Consider the following 24501-nt stretch of genomic DNA (forward strand, 5'->3'; position numbering starts at 1 on the left):
TGCCCCCACCCTCACTTTGGCAGTGGACACCATTGCCTCTTTAGTGCCGGGAAGGCCAAACCTATCCGGCACTCCAACTCCTGGTTTACTCCTGACCTCCTCAAACTCGTGCAGCAGAATCTACATCCATCTGACATTTGAGAGTGGAGCGCACCAAGCTAGCAACACTCAATAAGCAAGCAATCATCGCCACAAAACACTCCTCCTACAACACTTGAATCTTGAACGCCAAGTCCAACCGAAGAGAAATATTTACTATTTTCAGAGAACTTTAAACTCCAGCCACCTCTCCTTCCATCTTTAACAAGGATGAAGCCCGGTGCATAAATATTCAATCAGCAATGATCAACAAAAATGAAAGGCTCAATAACAAAATCACCAACAATCAAGCCATCCCGCACCCACCCCTTGGCACCACACATGCCACAGCAACACCCACCCAAAAAAGCCTGGTTAACCCCCAGTTCCGTTTTAAAGATGTCACAGAGCTAGAAGTCTTCGCCATCCTTAAAAGCTTAAAACCTTTTAGGTACATGGGAGATGACTGCCCCGCCACCATTATTGAAGACTCCTTCATAAATGCCTCCTTCTCTACAGGAATAGTGCCCACTAGTCTTAAGGAAGCCTGGGTGCGGCCACTCCTTAAAAAAAACCCTTTGCTAGACCCCACAGCCTCTAACCACTACAGACTTATCACTACAATACCATTCCTGTTGAACATTCTAGACCGGACAGCCTACCTACAAGTTCAGCACTTCCTAGAAGTTGACCACATCCTTGGAATGTACAGAATATGCACTATTTAACCTAAACAAACAGCTGGATGAGATCAGGGACAATGGTAAACCTGCTCTCCTCCTCTTTCTGGATCTCTCGGCTGCATTCGACCTTATAGGCCACAATATTTTTTGTCACCATGTCACTACCACTGCCAGCTTCTCCTCCCAAGCCTCCAAATGGATCAACCTCCTTCCATAGGGGAGAGTGATGAGAGTATTTGCAGAGTATGCCAGCGCTTCGCCAAACCCCTATCCTATGTAGGGTACCCCAAGGGTCGTGCATATCTACGATCCTCTACAACATGTTCACCAGACCCCTCTTTAACACCCTTGACACCATCGGCATAGCCTACACCAACTATGCCGATGACACCCAGATCCTCCTCTCACTTACTGGCAATTATGCAGAAGAATTCAACAACTGCAACTCTGCATACAGACATGGATGGAGGAAAAACGCCTCTTCCTGAATGGAGACAAAACTGAGCTCCTACTCGTAGGGCCCCCGCCACTACTTAAAAACCTTGATCAGCAGTACTCATTTTACATTGACAACATTCATGTCCCAGTCTCCCCTGCCTTGAACATTTTAGGGGTCTACCTGGACCTACCCACTCGTTATCTCACCAGGTAAATGCTATCACATTTTCTGCAGCCTTTGCAACCAAACTTATAAATGCATCAAGACAATTCCTATCTCTCAGCTGCAGCATGCCATTAAATGGGATATTGAGGAAAAGGGTGTAGATAGTCAACTAATGGGGGAGGGCTGGGGTGGTGGCGGCACACAAGGCTTGGAGATGTCATGGAGCGCAACAGGGAAAGTGGAAGAATTGTGGTTAAGCACAGTGGTTAGGCAAGCCTGGAAGAGGACACAGACCAAGTTACAGCTGGGTGCGGGCTATAGTCCTGATATGCCCTGGAGGAACGATGCAAAGGTGGCTGAAATCATAAGGGACATAGGGGATGCCAAATGCGCTCAGGGGGAATGCCAGACTCTGGCCGATCTGTTTGAGGGGGGACCCTGCTGCCCTTCAACACCTGGCCCGAGAAATACTGGGTACTGGCAGGACAGTTACTGAATTATTCCAGACTGGACAGCACCCTGGCAGACAAGTGGAAAGGGATGCCAGAAGAGCCCTCAACTACCCCTATTCTGCAGGCGATTGTGGCCACACGGAGCTTAGGTTCACGTATCTAGGCTGTTTGCTGTGCTGCATGATAGTAGGACCCTTTCGCAGCTCAAGATGAAGGATAAGTGGGAGCGAGATCTGGGAGTGACATTTGACGAACCGACCTGGGAGGGGAAAACCTCAAGGAACGTCAGATTTAAATTAATTAAATTCAATATTCTGCACTGGGTATATTTAACCCCCCCAAAAGCTGCATAAGATATACCCTGACCACCGGCATCATTGTCTGAGGTGTGGACAAAGCGCAGCAGGGTTTTGGCATATGATATGGTATGATAGGTTATTTATAATGCACTTAATACCCAGAGGTTTCTAAGCGCGGACCCAGGGATCTAACCTGTGTTGCTCCGTGTCATCTTTCTTCCAAGACGAGCACATTGCCCCTGTGCTATCCTCCCGAGACTGTCTTGGTGTGCCCAGTGATAGCAGAATACTGGCAGGAGGTGATGGCGAAGATCAATGCATTGATGGGTGGGGCCAGTTGGATTGCTCCCCCAAGGTGTGCTTGCCGCGGGCGATCCCCGGGTGTGGCACGGCAACAGAATCAAAGAAAGAGAATGGTGCCTTCCTATTAATGTTAGCCAAGTGTGATTTGGGATCTTGTGGAAGTGTGCCAGGGGCCCACTCTTGGCACAGTGGGTGACAGATGCACAGAGGTGGGTGGCAGCGGAGCTGGGCGTGGTAAAGGCACCAGGCAGGAAAGAGGGGTCGGAAGATAAGGTTTTGGCTTGGAACATCCTTCTGCATGATTTACAGACCTCTCACGATGTTCTTCCTCCGTGAGGGACAGCAGCATTCGATTGAGAGACTTTTTGACATTGCAGAATGGATGCGATGAGGGGCTATTGACCCGTCATCTGTCATGTCGATGGGGGAGGTGGAGAAACCTGGACTGAGCACACAGACACTGGACTGGACTGGAATCTTGGGGGGGGAGGGGGATGGGGATTGTTGTTGGACAGTTTTTTCTGTTTTAAAAAAATCAATAAACAGATTTAAAAAAATATAAAGACTGTCCTTTCAATGGACAGTAGCCTAACGATCAACAGAGGATTCATCGGCTCCAGGCTTGACTACTGCAACGTCCTCTTTGCCGGCAATTTGTCAAAAAATATTCATAAACAACAAGTGATACAAAACAACGCTGTCAGAGCAGCCCTTAACATTCCAAAAAGGGACCACATCACTGCAGCCAGGAGAGCAGATCACTCGCTCCCCGTATGCGAAAGGATCACTTTCAAGACATTACCCATAAGTGTCTTCACCCATAAGTGTCTTTCCAACACGTCCCTCCCTACCTTGTACAGTAAATCACCAGATCCCACTCATCTAGGCCAACCTGGACCCCATATGCCCACAGCCTCTGCCTGCCCAAAGTCAAACGCTCAAAAGCAGGAGGTGCAAGCTTTCCATTCATTGCAGATAAACAGTGGAACTCCTTGCCTCCTACCCTTTGAGCCAAACCCTCTTACTCAGCATTCTTAAAAGCCTTCAAAACCTGGTTCTTTACTTAGAATTCACCAGACTCACATGACCCATATGCAAGTGCATTTTACTGCCGCTATGTAATGCTTGTACTTGGCCTGATTGCATCTCGCTCCTCATGTACTCTAAGTAACTGGATTGTAACAGTGCCTCGATGCCTCTGGGCTGTTTGTGTGCTTTATAAGTGAAATAAATAAATGATAACGTACACGGACTGTGGCTAATGGGAGTTGTAGGCCAACTCATCTAGATAGTGATCAGTTCAGGCATTCACCAGAGCTGACAGGACGTTTCTGTGTTTCTGTTTAGACGTTCTTGATATGGAAAAATGCTTCTTTAACATGGTACAGCTAATCTGCCACAAGTCCTCACTGGAAGTTGTAGGGAGGCATGGTATCACGAGTAAGACACTGACACAATGGGTACAATTTGTAAAACCTTTATTGAAATTGTTGAGGTTGGAGAAACGACTATTCTGCCCTATAACTAGGATGCGAGTAGTCTTGACCATCAAATAATAAATAATGCACTCCTAGTGGAGTCTGTCAATCAAAATGGCCTATGCTCACAACACCTAATTCCTGCCCTACCTCTATTACAAACAAGTATAAAAAGGAGAAATATATGCAAAAAGGAAAAGTCTGTGTTCAAATGAATAAAGGTGATTGAACCAGCTCTCCTCGCCATGTTAGACGTCACGGAGTAAGGCTGTCCCTGAAGGAAGGATGTCACACTTTGGCTGGACTTCGAATACAATAAACCGTTCCAGAATGTGGATTGAGGCCCGTCTGACCTTTGACCACACAGTTCTTGTAGGTCTCCCTCAGCCGGGCTTAGATCTCTCATGATAAAGTTAAACAAAAACTTGCCTGGGGGGGTGCCTCCCTTCCCCAAGCTTATTTCACCTTGAGTCTCCCTCTGTCGAGCTTGGACCACTTTCGGATGTCGAAGACTTTTGAATGTGCATGGTTTACCTTTCAGGCCACTGCAGGGCCACTACGACTCAAAGTTTACAGTTCAGCTTTCACTGTCCCCTTCTCTAGGAGTTAAACCTTGTTATTTCACTTTTGCCGTTTCATTTTTGCGCTTCGAACAATTTAATTTTCACTGAGACTTTCGAGTGGGCTACTTCCCTTTACGGGACCGCTCTGTTACTTAGTATCACTGATTTAACAGCTATCTTTTACTTCAAAGTTCATTTACAGGTCTGCCTTTCTTTGCCTCTCACTCACAAGGGTACTATTTCAAACTTTAACACACACCAGTCTTTCAGGTCGCTTGCAAACTCACTGGCTGTGCGTCTTTTTCTTGGTTTTGCGATTTCCCGATTCATGAGTCAAGGTTAGTACCACAGGCTTGGCCTCACCTCCCCAATTCTGCCTTTCACTCTGGAGGGTTGCTGGCATCCTTGAAACACAATGCACTCTTCCCTTGTGGGATCTGGCCTTCTCCACGTGTTTTCCGTGGCCTGTCAGAGGCAACAACCTTTGGTAGGGAACTCTTGGATTTTTGACCTGCTACTCACAACCCTTGGTCTGTCGCTCTGCTCCAGTAGGTTTTGTCCCGGAAGTTCTGCTTGTGTTCCGCCATGCTCCAAGTGTGTCTTTGGGTTCTGCCTTTTAATTGTGTAAGGAGAGCTAACAGGGTATCGGGTGTATTCATTTAGTGTAAAGTGCCTGACTTTGCCTCACCCGATTAAAGGGACATGTCCGGTACAATGTGAGAGAGTTAGTCTGGTTAATCGCAGCCATCCTCTTCCTTGGCCCAGTGTTTGTGTAAAAAGAGGGGGGAGTTGGGACCTAGGCGCATCCTAAAACGTAGGATGGGTTGGATAAACAAAATAAGGGGGAATACCGCGTCTCACCTTATGCTATCTCACCACCACTCCCTGGACACCCCTCAACCAGGTGATCCTCCTGCACTGTTCCACCCCCAGGGTCTGGCTCCAAAGGCGATGGTTGTTCCCTGGGAAAGGGGTAGAGAGGGGGAAAGAGGCGAAGAGAGGGGAGGGGAGAGAGATATCCAGATCCAGAGATCCATCGATCCATCCCCGGGGACTAGTGGGTGAGACACCCTCTGGTTTTTCACATAGTGCATTTTGAAAAGTCACATTCAATCCCAGATGGATTTTCTTTCAACAGACCTTGATCAGCCTGTTGCCAATGCTGAAATGTACCCAAAAGATTTGCTTTGTGATGAAGACCAGGCTCTTTTTCGATTGACTCTCTTAAGGATTACATTTCATCATGAGAAGACTGCACATCAGTTTAAGCAACACATGCATCCTCCACTTTGGTAAGGGGAATCCTAATTTCCCCTGTAGATTGCACAAGGAAGATGTAATGCTGGATGCAACCTACCAATATCTGGAGCTAAGAATGGTAGCATTTTTCATTGTGAATGACTTATCAAGCAAACATTCATTCTCACACCAGGATTCACTTGTATCACATGTACGGGTCAAATATCTGCTGAAAGCTTCAAGAACTTGGAACTTGCAACTTGGCTGCACATTAACCTTCTTAACCTTCTTAAGTACAAAACCTGTGTATTTTCATCCTTAATGACATAGGTAATCAATATAAACACAGCCAGCTCTAATTAGGGAGTGTTTAACGCATATACCTTCTGGGCCACATGTAAACATTGAAATATAAGTCACTCACCCACACCCAGTACTCTGTAGAATAATTGACAGAAAAGATGACAATTCCAATGGTTTAAATAATGCCTTGAAAGAAATTGTGATGTTGCACATACTGCCGTCATGTGAACATGCATTTTGCACCCAATGAGGTTTGTTGTTTGCCATTGCTCACTCAACGTACATTGGCTAATTCCATAATATGCCATGTGAACCCAAGGGACTGTTACCAAGTGTTCTCTAATCACATAATTCTGCTATCTATTTACACCGGTTCTCTCACGCACACGTGTGCATATTGGCATACTCTTACAACTACATACAGGGTGAAGCCTTGGAAGACAAAGCATCTGTTGGTAGGTACAATGTGGCACACCAACCCACGGGTGTAAGTAACAAGAGACATCGAAAAAGTCGGGGGCTTCTCTCCTACTGTCCCCAGGTGGACCACTACTCTTTAGTTCCCGTGCACACACAGCAGAGCGTAGCTGGCCGCTAATCAGTTCTAGTTCTCCACACTTCCTCATACAGTGGAGGTGAGAGGCAGGCATGGGGGCTGCAGCACAAACAATGCAACAACATGAACAGGAATATACTTTTAATATTTCAGCCAGCAGATGGCCAGCTGTTCCACGATGGATCAACACCTGTGGGTGTAATGCACTTCTTGTCAATCTAGAAGGATACACACAAAATACATTTTCTCCATTCCTAGTGAGTACCCGCAGCCGTTTCCCACCAGCCTGCAACAAATAAAAAGGAAATTATGAAGCTGCCTTTCATCTGAGGAAGCACTTTATTGCAAAGGTTTCCCTTCATTGTGACATGAGCCACTGATATGTCTCAATTTCATTAAATCATTTTAGAGAGCATATGGATTTCCTGTCTCTTCATGCACATGTAACATATATATATATTTTATTTCAGTCTGTCCAAGTGTTCCAATATGAATAAGAATTATATGTACAGATCTTCAATGTTTTGCTATTTTATTTATATTACAGTAAATGTTTTCTTATGAAAATTGATTATAGCAGTTTGGATTAATGATGACTATGTAACAGAAATTAGTGTTCCCTATCTGGCTCTGTAACTCCACATGAGTAGACCATGAAGGTGGCATACTTGATAGCAATGTATAGCTGGAAAAAAACTTCTTCGCTTTTACCATAAGTACTCCCCATACAAACAAAAATTGAACATGCATATCTTGTCATAAAATGCTGCCCCTTATATGGTAAGATCTACCACTTTTTTGGTGTTGAGATGAGAATATTGTCGAGGTTAAGTACTATCTCGAAGCATGCCTCACCTTGAGGTTCAGTTCAATTCACTCCGCCTTGGGGCCTGGTTTTTCTTACCCGGCATTGCTGTCTCTCAGCCTGCTGTATAGTTTTATATCTCTCACCCCATCTTGAGGTCTCTGCCTTAGGGTTTCATTTCCCTTGTCTCGCCTTGGGGTGTCTGGTCTCTCACCCAAACATGGGGTTTCTTTGGGGGTTGGGGGCTCTCCTCCCCTATCTCAGTACCCTGGTCCACTGTGTACCTCTGTTATTAGAGCTGTGCTCCTCAGAAGAATCGGGAAGTACAGCCACCACGGCACCTCCTCTTTGGTTCTCTTCAGGTCTTGCATAATGGGCAGAGCTTGGCCTCACCTATAGGGCTTCCTCCAGGAGCCTTGGGGTCGGCATCTCGGTGTGCCTCTTATCTGACAAAGCTGCTCTACTTTGCTCCTCTGGGCTATGGGGATTCCGGCTCCTGGAGCGGTTGGGCTGTGAGCATTCCACACGCTTCCTGCCACTCCTCCCGGGAGGAAGTTCCTGTGCTTCTCTGGCTCTGCGGGTTGCCTTTTATGTGGATTGGCTGTTTATCTCTCCCTCAGTAAGGGAGTGGACTGCTCCAGCGCACCGTCGTTCTAAGCTGGTCCTGTGCACACAGACTGTCAGAAATCACACCAGCCAGTCTTACAGGTAGTTATCACACAATTTAAGTTCCATATAGCCAACAAAAATATTAGGATCTTGAGAATAGGTAGGATTACTGCCATCCATTTCGGACAATCTCCGATCTCCAGAGGGGGTGGAGATCCCCCTCGCACTTTTCCCCTCCCCTCCCAACCCTCCCCTGCACTTGCGTGATCTCAATGTCACCTGGCCTAGTAAGATTGCTGTTTCTGTCTTCCCTCTGTTCTCCTCCCTTGCCTTGTCGCGCCTTGAAACACTTGTGTATGGGCACATTATAAATGCCATATCATATCCTTCTCGCTCGGCTTCCATCTCTCTCTCGGCTTTCAACTCTACTCCATGCCCTGCCTCCAAAATCCCACAATGCTGTCTGAATGCTGGTGGTTTATGTGGGGGCTATCCCTACCCAATGGGCCCTCTCCCGCTTAACTGTATTCATGTGAACATGTTTGTTAGCTGTGCAGATGGATTGGTCTGTTTTTTACTGTGGGCAGTTGTCCTCGACACCCCCCACCTAACTGCTCAGACACTTGGTGCAAGCCACCATGATGCATGTATCTCATTTTGGAATCCCAGTCTCTGTGCTTACTCTGCTGCCTTTGCAAAGATAAAAAGCTCTAGGTGTGAAGTCGCTTGTGCACTCTAGTTGACTGCTAGGCCTGCTCTCCTAGTGCTTCAAACACCATTATACGCAAGTGCAGCTTGGCAAGACCCTCCACTCCAGAGACCCAAGTGTGATATTGTCAGAGGTGGGGACCCTCGTGCATGATTTTCCCTTGGGAGATTGGGGGTGGTGTGGGCAGAATTTCTATACAGGACTTCTCTTGTGTGTACTTGCCCCACAGAGAGGGACTGCTCCACCCTCACTGGAGACTTTCTCAAAATGGATAGGGGGAGGTTCTGGTGACGGGTAATGAGGCCCTGCTAGGACATGGTGGGCTTGGCCTGGAGATCCTACAAGCACCACTCTGTACGCTGGTGGCGGAAACTGGAAACCCAGGACCAACCTCACTCTCTACTCTACTGGTAGCTGGGGACATTCTCACAGGGTTAAATATTAGGGTCATCCATGTGAATTGCTAGCTGCTTTTCTTTGACTCTCGCACATACAATCACACCTGAAAGTAATATTCTTTGAGAACTTAAAGCCATTTATGAGTGATCGAAACTAGAATGTAGAAACTGAGAATGCACTGAAGGCATGTTTCTTTGTTGTGTGTGCCTTTTCATAATAGTGATTTCAACATTTCTCAACAGCAAACCCCCTTTTAGAAGCTTTTGGAAATGCCAAAACCGTCCGCAACAATAACAGTAGTCGCTTCGGAAAGTTTGTTGAAATCCACTTTAATGAAAAGGTAAGCGCTTTTATTGTGAAGTCATAATAACAAATAGAACAAATTATGTTTGTTCGAGCCAATTCTTAACAACCATGCTATTCACGTTATTGGTGATCAGAGGATTCTCATTGTTTCCATTGTTTGATAGTATTGTAAGTTCTAATGCATCCAGGGTGCTCCAGCTTGTTTGAAGGTTGTATACCCTTAAGTCATTGGAGCGGTTCCCATTGGGACAAGGGTTTGTGAAGAAAAATTACTGTTTCAAACAGGGTCACTGATTCTTCATTCCTTCTTTTCTTTTTTTATTTTTACACACACAAGACTTGTCTTTATGAACTTGGAGATGGACAATATACTTAATAGAGTGACTTAAAGTTCGATATAAAGAGGATTTGCCAGATAGAGGCTAGGTTTTTTTGTGTTAACTGTGATGAATCAGAGATGATTCCCCCAGAAAACCTGACCTGGGACCCTCTCATGTGACAAGGGAAAGGCAGACTCTTTCTGACCCTAGGCGTGGTGTTCTGCGGGAGGATCGCATGAGGGGGAGGCAGCAGGCCAGGGGCAATGGGAAACCCCCTATTATAACTTTCCGTGAGACCACACCCTTCTAATGGCCTATTGTAAATTAGAAGCTGTTCGAAAAGCAGATTTTGACATTGCGGACCCAGAGTATTGGGACGAAGAAGAGGGCTGCAGAAGCACGAAACTTTAAAGTGCAATTTATTAGTGGAAATGACTCACACCTGAGTTAGACTGGCAGGTTTAAAAGGCCCGCTCAGGTTCAGGCCATGAGAAGCAGCAGCAGGAGGTGAAGTAGCAGCGGTCTCTCCACGTTGCAGCCAAAGCAGAAACTGGCGGAGAGTAGAGACGCCGGGACCACTGTTAAAGGTCGAACAGTTGCCGGTCCTGAGACGGTCTCTTCTCTAAGAAACCTTATTGCAGAGTTTCCGCGGTGGGAAGCGTACATTTTGAAAGCTTTCCCTGAAGTCAGGCCATCACCAGTGACAGGCGAGCACCAGAGAGCCTCTGGAGCAGAGAATGCTTTGTTTGCAAGTGACGCTAGCCACAGGAATCCAAAAGGTTGTTACCGGGCTACGCGCAGAAGACCTGGAGGCAGCGGAGCAAGCAGATGAGCACACCAGACCCGTTGAGTTCACTGTGGTATTGTGACCCCAGAGCGCTCCGTAATCGCCCACTTGCCGATCCAGGGTGCCCTAAGCCAAAACCTGTTGTGAAGAGTGTGAAGGGGCAAAACAAAACATATTTTGAATACCAAACTGAAGTAAAGCTGAACACTAATCTATTTTTAAACCAAGCTGATGTAAAAAGGAGGAGGTGGCAGAATTTGACAAACCGACAAGAAAGATGTGGTTGTATGAGCCAGAATAATAGCCAACAACAAGAGAGGGCAATATTTAAAGAAACCAATACAAACAACTTTTCCCAAAGTCAAAAGAGAAATACATTAAGGCAAAGAAAAAGGAAACACCATTGTCATAGCCAAGAGAAGGCAATTCATAAATCTAAAGTTTGTAAAATATATTGTCCATATTTACAGAAGCTCATAAGAGGAACTGGCTTAAACCCACATTGCCAAAGTCAAAGACTTGTTAAAGTGAGACAGAATTGACAGCATTTGGTTAATGCGGCCGTGGAGAAACAGGAGTGGCAGGAAGGCTCTCCTTTTGACAGAAGATATTCAGAGGGATTCGAGCATAATCTGCCTTGCATATGGCAATCATAAGTGTGTAACAAAAAGCACCTGTGTGCTTCTTATTTCCTCAGAAGGAATGCTTAAATGTGATCCTGTAAAGCATACTTTGCTAATTTGTTTGAAACTAACCTTTACCACAGAAATACTTAGTAGTGTGAGAAACCTGAAGGTGTCTCACCCGCTAGACCCCAGAGATCTGTCGTCCAGGTGGCCAGGACACGGCCATCGCTATTGGATCCAGTTCTTGGGGGTGGACCAGTGGGGGGAGGATCACCTGGATGGGAGGTCACTAGGGAGTGGAAGTGGGACACCGAAGGTTGAGACGTGGTACTCCCTTCCCATTAACACCTGTTCCCCATCCTACCCCATAGGATATGTAGAAGCTCTACCCCGCCCCTTTTTCCGACACAAACACTATCTTAAACCATGAAAGACAGCGGACTAAAACCAGAGCCATTTACCTTACATGTGCCAATACAAGGGTCAGGCAAAGTCAGGCAATTGACAATAATTACACACACCTGACAGCCCTTTCTCTTCCCCACAGGGATAAAGGGCGGCGCATGTGAGCACACTACGAGCAAGGCCGAACGCACGAGGAAGCAACCATTCCGTACTGGCAGTTCAAATGGAAGAGAAAGGTGGCGAGACCTGAAAGGGCGACGAGGAGGGAATTGCCCTTGCCCTTTTCAACTTAGACCCGCAAAGCCTCTGAAAGAAAAAGCATAAGACCGGGGAGTCCAGCTGGCGTGTGGTGTATCAGATGTCAACGGTGCCTGGAGCCCTCCCGCACTGATAACCAAGGCGGGGAGATGCGCTTGCTACCGTGGTACTGTCTTTGACTCCAGAGAAAAGAAACGCCAACAGGTTCAGCAAAGCCAATGAGTCGGAGAGAGAGCTGATGAAAAACTGGACTGTGTTGAGCCCAAGGTTGCGAACAACAACCTTGTATGAACTTTTGAACAAGGAACGTGTGTGTGAAAGCTTGAAAGAAAGTCCAGTGAAGGACCAGCTGCAGAGTGGTAAGGCGCCACGTGGGCGCTCATTCGAACAACTCTGGCTGGTCTCCTTTGTTGAAACTACAAGTACGAGGAGGCCCTAGGAGAGGCCGGCGTGAGGAGTCAGAGTGGTCATGCAAGGGTAGAGTCGAACCCCTTGTACAATCGAAAGGCTCTGACACGATGACAAAAAGGAGAGCAAAGGGAAGTGAATCCGGCACTGTGAGAAAGCAAAGGGAACTGTGTATTTGACAAATGTGAACCCGGCTGGGGGATGCCTGCGAATTGGGGTGAACAGTAATAAACCTGTGAACATTGTGTCGGCTGAGGGTTGTCCACAGTGAATAGTTGTTTAAAAAGGCATTGAAACTCTTGAATGTTACATTGTGAATGAAAGGCCGTAGTGAACCTGACGGAGGGAGGCCCATGTTGTACGAGGGAATGGAGTCCGGCAGAGGGGGATCCTAAGGCGAAGAGTAATCGCTCCATGAGTATTTTTTGTGTTGATAAAAACATTTTTTACACATATAAATACAAACGCACAACAAATGGAAGGTCATTGTTTGGTTACCTCCGGGATCATACAAATAGTCAAAAAAGGGTCTACAGAATAAAGAAAGTTGTACCCCCGCACCCCTGGTGTGAATGTATAAGGTTACTAAGCTACATCCCAGCAAGTCAACTTGACCAAACATTGAAACCTAGATTTTAGTGGGCGTCCTCCCATCTTTGCCATATCTTCTGCGCCTTCGCCGGGCATCCTCTGGCTGTATACACCCTGCGCTCCATTGCAACACAAATGTCCACATCTGTCACCCATTGATAATAGCTTGGCGTCACCTCAGATCCCCACAGTTGCGCAATGTTCCTTTTTATCAGTGCAGTGAAGGTAAACAGAAACAGTTTTTCATATCTCGATAGCTCACTCTCATCCTCTATCCCCAACAATAGCAGTTTCAGGTCTCTAGGGACTGTTCTGTCCATGACTCTTGATAATTTGTTGCAACACGCCTCCCAGAATTGTTGGATGTGGGTGCATTCCCACAGAATATGGAAGAAGGTGCCCTCCTCAGTTTTACAACACAAACAGGCTGGGTCGCTTATCTTTCCCCATTTATAGAGCGCTACTCTGGGGTAGTATATCCTATGTAATATCTTTAGTTAGATCAGCCTGAGTCTGGACGATATAGCCACTTCTCTGGGAAACATCAGTGCGGAGACCCATTCTTCTGGTAGTATAGCACCCAAATCCGTTTCCCATTTGGCCTGTTGCCCTTACAGTTCTGTTGTGGCAAAAGAGGTTATGGCACCATACAGGACAGATGTTATTTTGTGTTTAATTTGTTCTGGGAATAGGTTTCGTTCTATTGGGGTATATTCTGGCAGCGTGTTTGTCAGGGAGGCAGGCTTGTAGTGCGTGGTACAGCTGGGTTTAGTGGTATTGTTCAGTTTGCGGGAGACTGAAGTGGAGGGCCAGTTCTGTGAATGGGATTATGTTGCCATCTTTCACGACATCTCCTATTTTCAGTATCCCTTGCCGTGACCAGTTTGGCCATTTTGGGAGCCTGTACACTTCTGGGAGGTTCTTATTGTTCCATAGTGGTTGTGCCTGGGAAAGCCCAGATTCGTGTTGTGTGTGTTTACATAGTTGAAGTGGCCGTCCATGTTATCCCTTTGTAGAGATATTTCATGATGGGTTTTTCCGGGGTGTGTGCTTCTGGTGGCCTATTATGTGGCAATGAGGTATCTCCATGCAGTTTATCATTCACGACTGCCATCTGGCTGGCCCAATAATACATCTGCAGTCGGGGAAGCCCAATTCCACTTTCCCATATGGACCTCTGAAGGGTAGCAAGCGCCATGCATGGGTGGCCGCCGTCCCATAATAGCTTCCGGAGTGTTTGGTCTATTTTTACGAAATTATATTTGTGGGATGTGCAATGAAGCATTTTGCAGTATGTATAGAAAACGGGGCAGGGCTGTCATTTTTAAAAAGTGATGCTCTACCAAGCAGTGGTAGGGTTGCCCAATGTCAGACGTCTTCCGCGACTTTCATCATCACCGGGTGTAAGTTCATGGGTATGTAATTATTGAGATTATTTGTGATTTGTATACCCAGATTTCTAAATTGTTCCCTCTCCACTTGGTAGGAGCAGTGAGTTGGTACTGCGTCTTCTTCCTGCCCTATTGGAAACAGAGTGGATTTGGTCCAGTTAACACGCAGACCGCTGAACGAGCCATATTTTTCCAACAAACGTGTCACTACGGGACAGGATCCTATTGGATCTTTTAAATATATCAACAGGTCATCTGTGTATAAGGACACTGTCTTCCCGGTTATCCGACCAGCAAAAGCCGTTCCATGTCTTTGTGTCCCTTAATATTGCAGCAATGGGTTTGATCGCTATCACAAAGATCATAGCTGACAGGGGACATCCCTGTCTCGTCTCCTTTCCTAGTTGAAAGGGATTGGATACATATCCATTCACTTTTGTCACTGCCACCGGTGATTTATAAAGTAATTTTACCCAGCTCATGAAATGCGGGCCGAATCCCATTCTCTGAATTATTTCCCAGATTGCCTCCCAGTTGACGGAGTCAAACGCTTTTTCAAAGTCCACTGAGAGCAAGGCTAATGGGCCCTGCATAGTGGTTGCTTTTGCTGTGTATAGCCTATGTATATTCATACGTGTGGATCTTTGCGGCATGAATCCGCATTGATTTGATTGAATCAAGGAAGGTATAACCTGCTGCAGTCGGTTGGCTAGTGTCTTTGCTAGGATTTTAGTTTTGGTATTTGAGTGAGATCGGTCTGTATGAGCTACACCTGTCTGTTGGTTATCTGCCTCGGGTAATACTATAATAGTGTACGCTCACCTGATTCCCGCAGAGGCGCCGGTCTTGACTGGGTGAATGCCGTATCTTCAAAGGTGATGTGTAACACACGGTTGGCTCTTTGGGCTGGACCTCTGTGCACTGTATGTCTGACTCGAAGAGTAAGATGTCTGCAGATAGAAAATATGGGATTAATGAACTGGGGTTATTGGGTGCCTCTCTCCTCTTCCCTTTCTATTCTCCTGTAGAACCCCAAAGGTTAACACCCTCACCTTAGGTAAGTGAACGCCGAGCTCTCCATCTGCCTCGGGGCAGGGTGCCGTAACCAGTTTCTTCACTGGATAAGGGTGCAGGCCTCTTGACCTCAGAGGACTGCTGTCCGTCGTTAACTGCACGAACGGTAAGTTCTGGGCACTTCAAATGTCTTAAACGTCTTTTGTAATGATATCTCTTGTTTTGCAGGGTTCCGTCGATGGCGGATGGCGGGCTGATGAGAGTTGAGGATCAAACCCGCGTGAGGAATAGAAGCGCCTGGAAGCACGTAAGTAAGCGCTTGTAGCCTGCTTCACGATGCGCACTAACTGTCCCTTTTATCTTGCAGGTACAAGTTCGGAGCTTTAGAGAAGCTGAAGGGTGCTGGAATACCCACTGGATTCGGCATGGGAAGGAGTAATGGCATGTGAGTAATAAAGTTGCCCAATGTCTTTAAACGCACCTTCTTTTGTCTTTCAGATGCGGGATGCAGCGCCGAAGGCCTCCGGAGCATGCGAAGAGCTGGTAAGCTTTTGTCTTTCAGATGCCGGAATGCAGTGCGAAGACCTCCGGAGCATGCGAAGAGTAGGTAAGCCTTTGTCTTTCAGATGCCAGAATGCAGCGCGAGGCGTTGGTGACAGCCGATGGACCAGGTAAGAGATGCGCTGCCACTGAAGACCGTAGTGCTAACCTGTTCTTTCTTTGTCTTTACAGGTGCTGCTGAAGACTGGATTCCAGGATGGTAAGCCTTTGTTCCCTTAGGCCCAGGATCAGAAGCAGAAGACACGATGAGCGTTCTGCTGCACAGAATGCAGAATAACGCAAAGCAAGATTCATCCATCGGGTGTGGTTTGAATAGCCTCCTGTAGTGCTTAAGTGTCTCCTTCCACAGCCACACCTAAGAAAAGAGTTCCTGCTTTCCAGAAGAGTTCCAGTGTTCTGAACCTAGGGAGTGGCTCCTGCCCCACCCAACAGGAAAAGTAGTCCCAAACAGAAGAGGATCAGGGGTTCAACTGGCAGGTAAGTAAGCAGCATGTTCTGCTGCAGGTAAGTCCACCCAAGCATTATGAGCCCGGCGCTTCCAGCGCTGGGACTGGGCATCTTTATGAGCCTGGTGCCACTGGCGCCAGGACAGGGTCCAAAAGGTCCCAATTGGGACTGGCTGGCACTCGGAACCGGGGTTATGGGTCTGCTTCCAAGGGAGTCGGGCAAGTCCTGATCTTTTGGAAGCAGAGATCATGACAAATAGTGGTTTTTCTAAGGTCCTGGGAAAGGCAACCCTCTGTGTGCGAGGCTTAGTACATTTTCAACAGGTGTGGCGTTCTCACATTTGGGCCTATTTTCTTCCACACTTCAACTGGGAAGCTATTTGGTCCCGGGGTTTTCCCGGATTGGAGGTCCGCTATGGTTGTGGTCAGTTCATCCTCTGTGATGTCTTTTTCTAACAGGTTGATCGGGTCGGGTTTAAGTGGGGGAGGGTGATCCTTGATAGAACTGATATGTCAGTGGGGGAGGTTGGTGTTTTATACATCTCAGCATAATAGGATACGAAACCTTCTGCTGTTATTGGTGCCGCGTCTTCTGCCCTGATTGTCATGACATGTCCGAGACCCTCATCCCTGCGCTCCAGTCATGCCAGCATCCTGCCCGCTTTGTCTCCTGTCTCGTAAACCCTGGCGCGCATCGCTGTGTGCCTGTTCGGCATTGTCTAGGGCAATATTTTGCATTTTTGCATTTTGTTTTGTGCCAGCTGTAGCGCTCAGTGTGACTCTGGCTGTTTGAGGGTTAGGTGGGCTGCCTCTGCTCTTTGCACTTGTGTTTCGGCTTCCCTAAGTAAGCTTAGCTGTTTCTTTCTATGGGCTGTGGTCCAGGAGATGATTTCTCCTCTTAACACCGTCTTATATGCCTCCCACAGCACTATCGGGTTTTCCACAGAGGCTGTGTTTAATTCAAAGTATGAGTTTGTAGCGTTCTGGATTTGTTCCACCAGTTCTGGGAAACCCAGGTAATAGTTATTTAGCTGCCAGGTGGGCGGGGGGGCCGGTCTGTTAGTGGTATGTTCCAATATGAGAGGGGAGTGGTCTGAGATGCCTCTGGGTAGTAGTTGTGCTTAGCTTGCTAGGTGCAGCTCCACTGTCAGGAGGAAGAAGTAATCTAGCCTCGATAGGGAGGCATGTGCTCCAGAGTGGAACGAATATTCTCTTACGTCAGGGTGTAGGTGTCGCCACACATTTTTCAAATCCAGCACATCGGTAAATGTAGCTAGTTTAGTACGTGTGGAGGGGTTCCTGGTGCGAATGTGTGTTCGGTCAAGTTCTATATTCATGACCTTGTTGAAGTCTCCCCCTATTATCATCTGATTTGAGGGTTCGCCAGTGATTATGGGTGTAATGTCATTAATTAAGGAGGTTATTAGGGTCGGCGGTGCGTAAATAGCTAACATGGATGTGGCGCGTTCCCAGAGGGTTCCGGCAACATGTACGAATCTACCCCTGTGTCTTGTGTGATGGATAAGAGGCTAAAGGGCAGTCTCTTGTGTATTAGGATGAGTACCCCATGGAGAAACCATAGTGTAGTGCTATGGGGTAGTTGTTTTGCTTGAATAAGTTACAGTTTGTGCCTGCTAAATGCGTTTCGGTCAGGACACTGCATCTGGTGCATGTCGATTTAGTTGCTGCAGTACTAAGCGCCTTTTAATGCCGCTGCCGAGTCCATTCACGTTCCATGTCATGATCCTAATGGAAAGAACAAAGTTATGGCAGAAAAAGTCACGAGTTCACAGCGCTTATACAGTGATTAAGAAAATAAACATCAAGGCTGCGGGTATCTGGGCGGTGTGGGTATACTGCCAATACACATCCACAGGAATAGTTGAAGAAAAACAAAGATGTTCCCAGTCTCACTGCGCCAAGAAATTATAATTGGTTGTTTGTGCAAAGAAAAGCCTTTATTGTTTGTGCAAAGAGAAGCCTGACACGTGTTTCAAGCTGTGTACAGCTTTTCATCAGAGGCTTAGGTTGCAGCAATAAGAACTCCACATTTAGAGTAGGACAATGCCAGATACCGTTCTCAAAATACCTCGCAGTTGCGGAAAGCTCAATGACCGCTTGTTTCAGTCTACTCGTGTTACCATTGCACCTATCAAATCCTAATGGATTTGGTATTGTTTCTGTTAGGGTAGGGGTCTCTATCATTGGAGATGAGGGACAGGTATGTCATAGTGTGTTGACTGTGCGTCGTTGTGGTGTATTGCACCCATGTGACGGGAGGTAAGCTATGTCTAGTCATTGTAATACCAGCTAGGACATTTTGTTCATCATTTAATATAGTTTTTCTCACACCCGGGGAGGTTTGTTCAACAGAACTGTTGGACCCAGTTTTAACCCAAACATTCACGCTCCAAATCCCCCACCCCATACGCCATTCAACTTGAAGTATCTATCGCCCGAACTATAAAGGACTACTGTCAAGAACGGACAGTTGTCAAACAAACATTAACTGTTACTAGTTACCCCAATAGACTTCGCTTACTCTCTTCTCAAAGTGGTTTCCAGCGGGTGGCCCACCAAGGGCCGACAGCAGTTTGTGGTACTGGAAGTTCCAATTGCGCTTTGTGAAAGATGTGTTGGAGTCGTCCTCGGCTTTGCCCTAGAGGATGGCGGTAGGGTAGCTGCGGTGCTCCTGCCTGCTTTAATCATTGGCCATTTGGGGTGCTCCCTCTGGTCATGGTTGTGGTCATGCGTGTGGCGATCTGTCCGGGCGCGGTCTGATACGCCCGTTATCTCTTCTGCTTGCAGGTCTCCAGTCTCCTTCCAGGTGGTTCTCTGCCCAGTTCCATGCCTGCCTGGGATCTGTGAAATGCACTCGTGTGCCGTTGTGGTAGATTTTCAGCTGTGCCGGGAATAGGAGTCTGTATTTTATGTTCAATGTTTGTAATTGTCTTTTAAGTGCGTCGAAGGATTCTCTTGCTAGTAAAGTCTGGGAAGAAGGTGATTCTAGAGCCATTGTAGGTAATGGAGCCTTTGGTCCTGGCCAGCTGGAGCACGCTGTTGCGGTCTCTGTAGTTCAGGATTTTAGCAAACATTGTGCGCTGTGGTGCGCCGGGAGTTGGCCTGCCAGTCGGCACTCTGTGAGCTCTTTCAATGGAGAAGAATCTCGAGAAGGTGTTTGGTGTGAATAGGTCAGATAGCCATTGCTCGAGGAAAAATTCCATGGATGGGCCTTCAGCTTTCTCGGGCAGGCCGAGGATCCTTCTATTGTAATGCATTCGAGCGACCCTCTCCCTCCTCTACCCGTTCTTCCAGCATCTTCATGCAGGTCAGCATACCGTCCATCTGTTGACCAATTGCTCGTAGGCTGTCTTCTGACTCAGATATTCAGCTCTCAGCTTCACCCGTGCGCAAGGTGAGTTTCTGTAGGTCATGTCTTAGGAGAGACACTTCTGTGCTGATGCTGTCCATTTTCTTCTCCATTGACGACCGGGATCCGGCAATGGCGTTCATTACGTCCCTAAGGGAGAGGTTGCTTTCAGTCTCAGGTGCATCCGTGGGCTTGTCTTTATCTGGCGGGTTATTTGATGCGGGTGTGGTGTATTGTTCCATTTTACTTTGCGTGGTGGTCTTCTTGTTCTAATCCTTGCCCATGCCAGGATCTCCTGCGAGTGTCTCGCAGCAGGTGCTTTCTCCTTCCGCACTTCGCCGGTTTATATGCCAGTCAGGACCGGACCGGTGCATCACCACTGGGGCACCGCAGTGACGCCCTCAGTTCGGGTGTATTCGTGGCATGCTAGTATATTTATTAGCTACTGTTTTTTTTTTTACTTTATTTTTGCATTTTGTCTAACTTGTTACATTAACTTTCACACCTCTAAGGGGCATGTTCCCCAAGCGCCCGTAACACCCCCCCAACCCTGCCCCCCTCCACTCAGTCTGTCGACCCCTGCAATAGTTCGTCCACTCCTCCATGTGGGGAAGTACTTATGCCTGGGTTTTTTGCTTGGCCAAGGTTTGTGTCCCTGCATTGGGTGCCGGGTTTTCCCCATTGAGAACGATGCGTCATCTGCTGTTTCGTTGATTAGGAACGCCACGAACGGGCCCCAGATGTCGGGAGAGCGTGCATGTTGTGGCAGTGTTTTGATGAAATCGGACTCGATGTCTTGGCAGTAAAGGATGTCTTTCCGCCAGTCTGCTACCGTTGGGACCGGTCCCCGACCCCAGGTCATGGCGACTCTTCTGCGGGCCAGGGTCAGTAGTACCCCTGTTAGTTTCCTCACGGCTGGTGAGAGTTGTTGCGTCATCCCGAGAGGTGCCACTGTCGGGACGGGTTGTGCTTCTTCACCTATAATTGTCGACGTGGTCTGAAGGACCTGGGTCCAGAAGGGTGATATCTTGGGACAGTCCCATGCGAGATGTACAAAGTCTGCAGTTAAGTTTCCACATCTCTCGCATTTTGCCCGTGAATCTGAATGCTGTTTGCTCTTTTTGGCAGGGGTAAAGTATGTCTGGTGAAGGAAGTTGAAGTGTATTTGCTTGAGACGTGAGTTTAGCGCTATTTTTTGTGTTTGTCGTAATATAAATGTCCATTCCTCCTCGGGGATCGCTGCCTGGAGGGATTTTTCCCATCTAGTTTTCGTGCGTGTTTTAATGGTTGCTGTGTCGGTCAGGATAGATTTGTAAATGGTTGAAACTAGTCTTCCTTCGCCTTGCGTTTGGATCACGTTGTGCAATAATTGCCAGGTCAAGGGTTCACGTGGGAAGGTGGGGAAGAGTGCTTGGAGGGTGTATCTGGTTCTAAAATAAAGAAATGTATCCAAAGCGGTAATGCCTCCTCTTTCTGTTGCCTGTTGTGGTGTCATAAAGATTCCTTCAGTGAACAGATCGCCTAGGGTGTTTAACTGCAATTTTGCTACCCAAGTATGGAAGACTTTTTCGGAGGTCAGAAGGATCCCTGGGATAAATGTGATCGGGAGGAGGGGTGAGTATCTAACTGGGATTTTATATTTTAGTGCAAGTCTCTTCCAGAACCCGCAGGTCGTGAGGACAACATTTATGGTGTTCTAGGGCACTGGGAGTTGACTAATGACAACCGCCCTGGACAGGTTAGGAGTCGCCAGGGCCCGCTCTATTTGTACGTGAGGTCTGACGAATTGAGTGGTGTACTAGTGGCTGAGGAACTGCGCCTGCGCCGCCCAATATTATTTCTCTAAGTCTGGGACAGCGAGTCCTCCATTTTTTTTTTTTTTTATTATTAATTTTATTGAAATTTATAGAAAACATACAAACAACAAACTTATCAGCATTGTAATCGTAGAACTCATTGCATAGAATCCACACCCCATAACCACCCCAACCTTCACAGAATCTAAAAAGCAAAACAGACCAATTTATTATCACTTGTCATCCAAAAACCCACCCCACATATCATCAAACAATTTCAACTTTTTGTTCCTGCGAAGGATAACCTTCTCAATTCTGGCCACTTGCCTCAAGTCCTCCACCCATTCTGAACAGGTCGGCCTCTCATCACATTTCCATTTTCTCAAAACAATTTTTTTCGCAGAATTTGCAGCCCTAAAAAAACAGCATTTCTGTGGATAAGTGAGATCTTCCACTTTATCATCCTCACCCAAGATGATAGTGTTATAATCAAAATCCTCTTGCAGCAATAGAACCTCATTAATCTTCTCAGTGACACTCCTCCAAAATGTCCTCAGTTCATAACAGTCCCAGATCAAGTGTTTAAAGGAGCCGACATCATGCTTACACCTCCAACAGGCCTCTGAGTCAATCATCCCTCTCGCATAAAGTTCTGGGGAGTCCAAAACACCCTATTAAGAATTTTGATTTGGCGGCATTGTTCTCCAAGATTAATGGATGTCAGAGTCACGTTTGTACAAAGAAACCTCCACCTCTCCACAGTCATATCAGAGCCAAGGACCTCAGACCACTTAGTTAACAACCCCTCTGCTGGCGTGTACTGTTGGCTCAGATTTCTATATACTTTGGACGCCATACCACCTAATGTCTTATATTCAGGTAGCCATAACTGCCAACCACCGCCATCAACAGTTCTCTGGTTCCGCAGCAAACCTCTCAATTTTCTGTATTCACCCATTGTACAGTCTCTGAGATCTTTAATTTGTGCAAGTCTTCTATAGCTGATCCATTTGCCGTCTTCCATCAGATCACTCAACCATAGTACACCACTCACGAGCCAGTTCAACCACAATAGCGGCCTCCCATTCAGCAAAATACCTGGATTCAACCAGATAGGGATGTAATCATTATCACATACCTTGCGCTTACTTTTCTTCCATAGTTCCCTCCAACAAGTTCTCAGGAATCTTGTCGGCGGAAATGAGCGATAACCAGATCCATCCACCGTGGACAGTATGGCCCTAGGCGGCAACGGAGAAGAACTACTTGATTCCGCCAGCGTCCATACATCCTCCGAATCTTCAATAAATGGAACCAGATGCCTGGCTCCAAAGGCCAAATGATAATTCTCAAAGTCAGGAACCCCCAAACCTCCACAGTCTTGAGGCAGCTGCAATTTCCACAAGCTGAGGCGTGGCTGTTTGTTCTCCCAGAGAAAAGACTGGATTAAACTCTCAATGTTCCTCCAATGGCCCTTCTTCACGTCCAAGGGAAGCACTCTGAGCACATAGTTGATTTGCGGTGTTGATGTCATTTTGATGGCATTCACTCTCCCCCAGAGACTCAATTTAAGTGCACTCCATCTCTTCAGGTCCAGCTCCAAAGATTGAATCACATGTGTTATATTGACATCCATTATTTTCGAGACATCATTCGTTAGCCAAATCCCAAGGTATCTCATCTTATTCGGACACCACTTAAAGGGAAAGCCCTGCATCTTCAAAACAGTGCAAGTGCTTGATGCCGGCAGCGCTTCCGACTTGGTCCAATTGATCTTGTATCCAGAAACCTTGTTGAACACATCGATCAACTCCATCAGCGCAGGAATGGAGCTCTCCACATTCTGAACCACCACCAGCATGTCATCCGCATACAACCAAACTTTCTGGGAGGCTGCACCAAAGCGTACGCCCTCAATTCTATCCTCTTCTCTTATCCTCACAGCCAGCAATTCCATGGCGATCACAAACAGAATCTGCGACAGTGGACAGCCTTGCCTCGTGCCTCTCCCAAGTTCAAAAATGCCCGAGTCCATGCCATTAGTCCGAAAACAAGCAGTCGGCCGGGAATACAGCAGTCTTATCCATCCGATCATGGTATCTCCAAAACCAAAGCCTTTCAATGTACTTAAAAGATATGTCCATTCAATACGGTCGAAAGCTTTCTCAGCATCCAAGGACAACGTCACCACATCATTATGGTGTTCTTTGCTTTCATATAGTGTCAGCAACAATCTTCTCACATTTTCTGAAACATGTCTGCCTTTTACAAATCCAGATTGGCTTACATCTATGATATCCATCAGCGCATTCTCAATCCTCAAAGCTAACGCCTTGGCGAAAATCTTGTTGTCCGTGTTCAATAAGCTGATCAGCCTATAGCTGCCAGTTTTCACTGGTGTTCGTCCCTCCTTCAGAAAAACGGAGATTGAAGCATGTCTTGTTGAACTTGGAAGGCACCCATTCCTCAAAGACGCGCGCAGCATCTCCAGCATCAAAGCAAACACCTCTTCTGGGAAAATTTTAAAAAGTTCAGCTGATAGCCCATCCGGACCTGGACACTTCCCAGAATTCAGTGCATAAGCAGCCAACCTGAGATCCTCCACGTTCAAATCTCTTTCCATACACTCCAAGGATTCCAAACGTACTTTCTTCAGATGGCAGTCATCAATGAATTGACCAATTGTACGCTCAGATAAGTTGATCTCTGAAGAGTACAGGGTTTTATAATACGACAGAAATGCTGCATTAATCTCCACAGGATCAAAAGTCACCAACCCATCCTGTCTTTCCACTGCATTGACAGATCTGCCACTGTCCATAACCCTCAACCGATGTGCCAGAAGTCGATCACATTTTTCATAGTAGTTGCTTTTGGTTCTAAAAAGCAACCACTCAGCCTTCGAAGAATACAAATCTTCCAATCGTCTCCTTTTCTGCTTCATTATTTTTATAGTCTCCTCTGAAAAGTTTTGCATATTATTTCTCTCAAGATCCTGAATGTCCACAGTAATCTTTTTCACTTCTGCATCTCTCATTTTTTTCTTTTTGCTGGACAAACCAATCAACAATCCTTGCATATATGATTTGAAGGCTTCCCACACAAACTCCACCCTGACTTCACCAGTCCATATCTGCTATAT

At 46.7% G+C, this 24501-nt stretch overlaps 1 protein-coding gene across 8 annotated transcripts in view; it reads left to right on the forward strand.

Moving 5' to 3' along the window:
• MYO6 (myosin VI) overlaps positions 1-24501 on the forward strand; it is a 1279197-nt gene that overhangs the window by 418463 nt on the left and 836233 nt on the right. For all 8 annotated transcript variants that reach the window (XM_069606282.1, XM_069606276.1, XM_069606277.1 and 5 more), the window contains exon 8: positions 9323-9420. In XM_069606282.1, the coding sequence (XP_069462383.1) occupies positions 9323-9420 (98 nt within the window). The remainder of the gene's footprint in view (positions 1-9322; positions 9421-24501) is intronic.

This window comes from Ambystoma mexicanum, chromosome 4p, assembly GCF_040938575.1.
Source record: "Ambystoma mexicanum isolate Mex_15411 chromosome 4p, UKY_AmexF1_1, whole genome shotgun sequence".
NCBI classification, from domain to species: domain Eukaryota; kingdom Metazoa; phylum Chordata; class Amphibia; order Caudata; family Ambystomatidae; genus Ambystoma; species Ambystoma mexicanum.